General features: G+C 35.3%; 1 protein-coding gene across 1 annotated transcript; it reads left to right on the top strand.

Moving 5' to 3' along the window:
* The first annotated feature begins 431 nt into the window (after nt 1–431).
* Nucleotides 432–6,303, top strand: LOC114744336 (uncharacterized). The gene is made up of 5 exons (XM_028932507.1): nt 432–3,470; nt 3,558–4,091; nt 4,708–5,364; nt 5,456–6,059; nt 6,158–6,303. Exons 1-5 carry the CDS (start codon nt 432–434, stop codon nt 6,301–6,303), a joined length of 4,980 nt encoding a protein of 1,659 aa, XP_028788340.1.
* Nucleotides 6,304–6,798: the final 495 nt, after the last annotated feature.

Below are 6,798 nucleotides of genomic sequence, written 5' to 3'. Positions count from 1 at the left end.
ATATAAAGACTGAAGTGAAAACGAATGGTATTATGGTGCCACGTTGTTATTAATATGCCCACCTATATGATGTGCGAAGACTAATGCGACTATATATGAGTTTTGATATTATGCTGACTTAATAAATTAACCAAGTTAAGTAATATTTATACATATTTCTATTTAAACCAACTAAAGTCACAAAAGAAACATATATTTTTACATATTTTTTATTTTCCTCTCCTTTTTGTTTCAAATTTATATTAACGGCAGATTTTATCCTAATTTTCTTTTTAATTTCGCACCTGCCCGTTACCCAATTCTTTTTTAATTAAATTTCCAGTTATTCCTTGTCATATTCTTCCTCTTTTGTTTTTCCATATTAATGATAAAATAATGTTTTTTCCCTTGTCATATTATTTTTGCAATTGTAATCCCATTATGTATCACAGATGGCCGGTGACGCTGCTAGCAGTGCTGCTGCAATAAAATGTGCCGATATATTGGTAGATAAAGTAACAAAGGAACTTCAATATTTGTGTTGTTACGAGAGATATACAGCTGACTTTGAACGGAAAAAAAAAGATTTGTCAGCTGCAGTGGAGAGTGTGGACGTGAGGATAAGTGAAGCCAAAAGAAGAAATGAGACTCAAATTGATCCTATAGTTAACCGCTGGGTCGAAAAAGCCAACGACCTTATAAAACCGGCAACAAGACCAAAGAAATGGTTTGGTTTCTGTAATGATTGGTTTTCTCAGTGTCTACTCGCGAAGGAATTAGAGAGCATGACTAAAGAGATGGCAGAAATGATGGAGAAAGCTGAGAACTTTTCACAAGTTGCACATGTAGCTGAACGTCCCGGCATGGAATTCTATTCACAAGAGTTTATGCATTTCAAGAGTAGAAACTCAGTTTTTGAACAACTCAGGGAGGAGCTGAAAGATGACAATAATTATAGGATTGGATTGCAAGCGATGGGAGGATCGGGGAAAACCACAATGGCAAAAGCAGTTGGGAAGGAATTTGAAAATTCAAAGGCATTTGATAAAGTTATCTTTATTGAAGTGCCCAACCCTGTTGATGAAAAAAAGATTCGAGATGAAATTGCAAAGAAATTGGAATTGAAGTTAGAGAATGACAAGGATTTAACAGAACAAATATGGATCCAAATTGCTGATGCTGGAAATGTACTCATAATACTTGATGATGTCTGGGAAGAGCTCAAACTTGAGAACATAGGGATTCACCATGGCATTCGTACCCAAGGTCGTTGCTGTGTGTTGCTAACCACACGTTATGAGACAGTTTGTAGAAGAATGAGCTGCCAAAAGACCATTAAACTAGGGGTCTTACTTGAGGAAGATGCAGTGAATCTTTTCCTACATCACGCCACTGAAAGTGGGAAGGATTGTCCTAATAAATTGAAGTTGTTGGCATCAAAAGTTGTGAATGAGTGTGGAAACTTACCAGTCATAGTTGTGGCAGTAGCAAGAACCTTTAGAAACTGGGATCCAAATGAATGGGAGGATGCTTTTGCAGCAATAGAAAAAGATTCGTCCTTAAGGCATGGGAATAATGATGAAGAAGCAAAAAAGTTTTATAATTCTTTGAAAATAAGCTTCAAGTGTCTAGATACAAGAGCTCAGGACCTCATCCTGATATGTTCTTTATTCCCAAGAGCTTATGAAATACCTATAGAGCTTTTAAGCAGAATTGCTATAGGTTTAGGGCTTTCTGAAAATGTTGGCAGCTACTACAAAGCAAGAAGTGAAGTGCTTTCAATCAAAACCACACTCGTACGTTCTGCTTTATTGTTGACTGCAAAAGAAGGATGTGTAAAGATGCACGATGTGATTCGTGATGTGGTCCAACATATAGGAGATGCAAAGATTCAAGTAATCATGGATTCTAAAAGTAAATTGAAGGAGAATATAAAATATTCATCCTGGATGATAGATGACTTTTTCAACTCTTTTGAGAGCGACAATCTTGAGGTTCTTTTAGCATGGGTAAATGCAAATCGTTCTTTGGAAGCTCCTGACACATTCTTTGGAGGCATGGAGGGACTTAGAGTTTTGCTTTTGTATTCCGAGGTTGAGTTTGGGAGAAAATTGCACTTATCACTACCAAAATCAGTTCATTCACTTGAAAATATCCAAACACTATCCCTAGCAAATTGGGAGTTGGGTGATATATCTATTTTGCAAAACCTAAAAAAACTCCAAACTCTTGAGTTGACAAATTGTTCAATTAGTGAATTACCAAATGAAGTTAGCCAACTGGAGAAACTGAGGTTGCTAGGCTTCATAGATTGTTCAATCGAAAAGAATAACCCATTTGAAGTGATTGGGAGATGCTCGAAACTTGAAGCATTGTATTATGTTTCAAATCATGACACTCTTAAAATTAATCCAAAGCCTTCTAAAATTATAGATCTCCATCAAGAATTTGGAATATATCATGTAGAAGGCAACTATTCCTTCCAGCGTTCTTTTCAATTGGATGCTTCAATAAAGAGATATTTCAGTTCAACCAATTTAGAAGGGATCTTGTCTGAAAGCACAATCAAATCCCTAGTAGCAAGAGCAGAGATTCTCGAGTTAACAGAATGTAATGAAGCAAGATGGGCAAATCTCATTCCTGACATGGTTCATCCTAAAGAAAATGATGGCATGAATGACTTGCTTAGGCTTTCTTTGGAATCTTGGCCTGCAATACAATGCCTCATCAATACAAGTGGAATTCAATCTAATGCAACCATCTTCTCCAACTTAGTTGAGCTGCGACTTTATAATATGCATGTGAGGGAATTATGTCATGGCCATCCTCCTAATGACTTTCTCAAGCAACTAGAGAAGCTAGACTTAAATGATTGTGGTGAACTAGATGGCACATTATTGAAGGGCAAGCTAGAGCTAAGTAATCTAAAGTCTATAGCATTAAATGCTTGTTCAATGACATGTCTTTTCCACTTATCTGCAGCTCAGAGTCTAAGGCAATTGGAAAATTTACACATAGAGGGATGCTCAAAGTTGAAATGCCTAATAAGTGATGATGTGAAATCAATAGAGCAGGAAGTGGATGATCATCAAGATCCTAATCAAAAGATCCACCACTTGATGTTCCCGAAATTGAAGTTTTTCAAGGTTGAAGAATGTCATGCATTGAAATTTATATTTCCAATTTTTCCTTGCAAAGAGCTAGAAAGTGTGATAGTCGATGGTTGTAATGAGCTAAGATACATATTTGGACAATGCTTAGAGGAGGGAGGAATGTATCAAATCGAAAAAGAAATCATACTCCCCTTACTACAAGAAATATATATTGCAAACGTACCAAAATTCGTCAACATCTATCCAGAACATTATCTCCCACAACCCTCCCAAGTGCAGAAATCATGGGACCCTCTATGCTGTTTATCTTCAAAAGCAAGTGCCTTAAGTATAGATGAACCATCTTTTTTCAAGGGCAATCAACTGGGCCATACTCAGGTACTTATCTCTCACGTTTTTTTTTGTTGCCGTGATTGCAATTTGATAATGTAATAACATATTGACGAATACTTTAATGTAACATAGGCATTAAAGGAGAAACATCTCGGTAGAGCTGATGGACTTTTTACACCTCCATTATATCCATACAAGAATTTGAGAAAGATGAGTATAGAGGGATTTTCTGGATTGAAGTCACTTCTTACCCTATCCATTGCCTCATCATTGAAATTGTTGGAAGAATTGACAATTAGCGAATGTGGTGAAATGGAACATATAGTAACAGATGAGGGGCATGTTTACAATCATATGAATGATTGTTATATCTTTTCCAACTTAAAGGAGCTTGAAGTCTTCAATGCTGAAAAGTTGAAATATGTGTTTGGAAAATGTCATTCCAATCAGTGGCATAATGTTCATATCGAACTTAACCTCCTGAATCTCAAAAGCCTATGCCTTCATGATGTGCCAAATATGGTTAGTATCTGTACCAAAAACTATTCTGTGAAAGCATTATCTCTACAAGATATAGATTTGGAAAACTGCCCACAACTTCTCATAAATACTATTATGGACTTATCCGTTGAAGCGCCAAAAAGAGAAGATCTCTCAAAGAAAATGGTAAACCTTTTTCCAACTAGTTCTTTTAGTTTGTGAATATCGAAGTAGATCAAATTTATTATTTTGTAAAGATTTGTACTTGTCGTAGCTTTTTGTGTGTTTAAACACATGTATTATTGATTTTGATGACTTGTCTCAAAATATGTTCCGTGTTACTTGCAAGTTACTTTTTCACATTTGACTTCCATTCTAAAACATTTATATTGTTAAATTTTTCCTCATTACTTCACTTTTTCATTTGCTGAAGTATTTAGAACGTTGAAAATTTATATTCTTAATGATAATTTTTAATATGGAAGTTCACGTTATATGGATTAAAATATATAATTGTGGCCTGTAGCTAATTGTTTAAAGAGAAAATAATAGAAAAGTAAAAGAGGGAAATTTCAGTTTATATCTAAAGCTAGCATTTTCTTTATTTACAATATGAGAAAAATTAGGGGAGAAATTATATATATATATTGATAGAAAAGCTAAATAAAATTTCTCTTGAATTCTTCATTGGTTTCACAAGTTCTGTATAGAACCAAACAAAGTACTTTCTATTTTTTAAAATATAATAGCATATTAAAATGTTCTTTATTAGTTTATTGAAGAATTCATATGTGTTTACCAGGAAAAAGGAAAAAAAGAATTCACATGTTTGTATTTAACCAAGACATCCAAAGAAAAGCACGTGCCAAGTACAGCTCAAGGATATTTTCCACTACCATTATATCAATCCAATTTGAGAAAGATTGAGATAACTGGATTTTCCAAGTTAACGTCACTCTTTACCATATCCATTGCCTCGTCACTGAAGTTCTTGGAAACATTGTATGTCAAGTGGTGTGACATGCTGGAACATATAATAACAGACGAGGGGGCTAATAGTCAGGGTCATCTGAATGTGCACTCTATCTTTCCCAACTTACAGCAAATTCATGTTTGGAGCTGTAACAATTTGGAATATGTATTCCCAGCTTTTTATTCAAAAGACTTTAGGGAGTTGGGATCTGTGAGCATCCAGAAGGCAGAAAAGATGAAATACGTATTTCGAGAATGTCATGCTGATCAGAATCATAATGTTCAGAGTAAACTTAATCTCCCGGCCTTGAAGACAGTATACCTTGTAGATTTACCAAATATGGTTAGTATTTGCACAGAAAACTATTACGTGGAGGTATTACATCTAGAATATATTAGAATTGAAGGATGTCTACAGCTTGCCCAAACTTTTATAGATTTCTTGGTTGGTGGACACAAAAGACAAGAAGATATCTCAAGGAGAAAGGTAAACCTCTTTCTAGTCTGCTTCTCAAGTTTATAATCAATCAACTAAAGGCACTCTTTAATACTAATTTACCTCAATTGTATGCTTACAGGCATTATCTTTCAAGGAGAAAGGTAAGGCACTTTCGAACTTGCAAGAGTTACCTGATTTAAGCGACATCTACGTGGGATCTAAAAACTCTTTGAGCTTTAGGAACCTTTCCGGGCTAACATTGGTAGGATGCAAACAGTTGAAGTTCATACTATCCGCATCTACCACAAGAAGCATACCAGAATTGAGAAGTCTATTTATATCAGACTGTGAAGAGCTGGTGAGCATGATTGAGGATGATGAAGAGAATCAGAAACATCCTTTAGATTTGCATCAACCATGTTTCCCAAAGCTATGCAGAATTCGAGCGAAGCACTGTAAGAAGTTGAAATGCCTATTCTCTATCTCCACATGTGCTAAACTTCCATGTCTCTTGCTGTTGGAGATAGAAGATGCCCCTGAGCTTGCGCAGGTATTTGAATGGAAGCAGAGTGCGCCACAAGAGTTGGTCATCAAAGATGTGCTTCCAAATTTACTTGCACTAAGACTGGTAGAATTACCAAGTCTTCACACTATCTACCATGGAATTGATTTCCAAACTGTGAAAATCCGTATTGTGCAAGATTGTAACAATATCCCTTCAACTAATGTCGGCTCCTCTGAGAGTAAGTATTCACATATACGTAGTTAATCGAAATCACTAACTGCTATTATGATTTCTTCTCATATTAATAATAATGAAATTGTGGTTTTGCTTGTGCAGTATCTAATTATGTCAATTATTCGTTGACACAAGAAAAGAGGAACTTTGAGGATGACCATGACTTCGTCTACACATGCCATATTATTTACAGCTGGGCCGATGAGGTTAGTGCTAGACTTCTACTAATTTTGGTAGAAATTCAATAGTTCTCCTACTTTTCTTATTTTGTGGGCTAATATTACTATTTTTCTTGATGATTTCAACTCGTTAATTTCTTTATTATCATTGCTTAGAGAAAAAGAGAAGAATCAAAGGAAGCTCGTGAGAGAGACAATACAATATCAGAACAGAGCAGTAGTACTCAAGACCAAGCTGATGTACATACATTATACTTTTCTATAATCAACAAACTTTAAAGAAGCCAACAAATTTATTTCTCACTTTTCTTCTCCCTCTGTCCCCAATTTTAGCAGGATGTTAATACATCTAGAACGGTTTTTTCTTCTTTGCGGGCCAGGATATACAAAGTTTATTGGACACTTCAACTCAATTGATCTCTCTTTATATTTTTTTGTGATTGGTTGTTTAGAGTGAAGAGCCATCCAATGAGGCTGTTGAAAAAGACTCCGCAATACAAAAGCAGAAAACTGGTTCGCCAAATTTGACAGAGGTACAAACTTATGGTTCATAATAATTACTCT

The sequence above is a fragment of the Neltuma alba genome, unplaced genomic scaffold, assembly GCF_004799145.2.
Source record: "Neltuma alba isolate B1F8T4 unplaced genomic scaffold, ASM479914v2 tig00004335_pilon, whole genome shotgun sequence".
NCBI classification, from domain to species: Eukaryota; Viridiplantae; Streptophyta; class Magnoliopsida; order Fabales; family Fabaceae; genus Neltuma; species Neltuma alba.
Note: the sequence above shows the minus strand (reverse complement) of the source record. Positions and strands in the feature narration are given on the sequence as shown.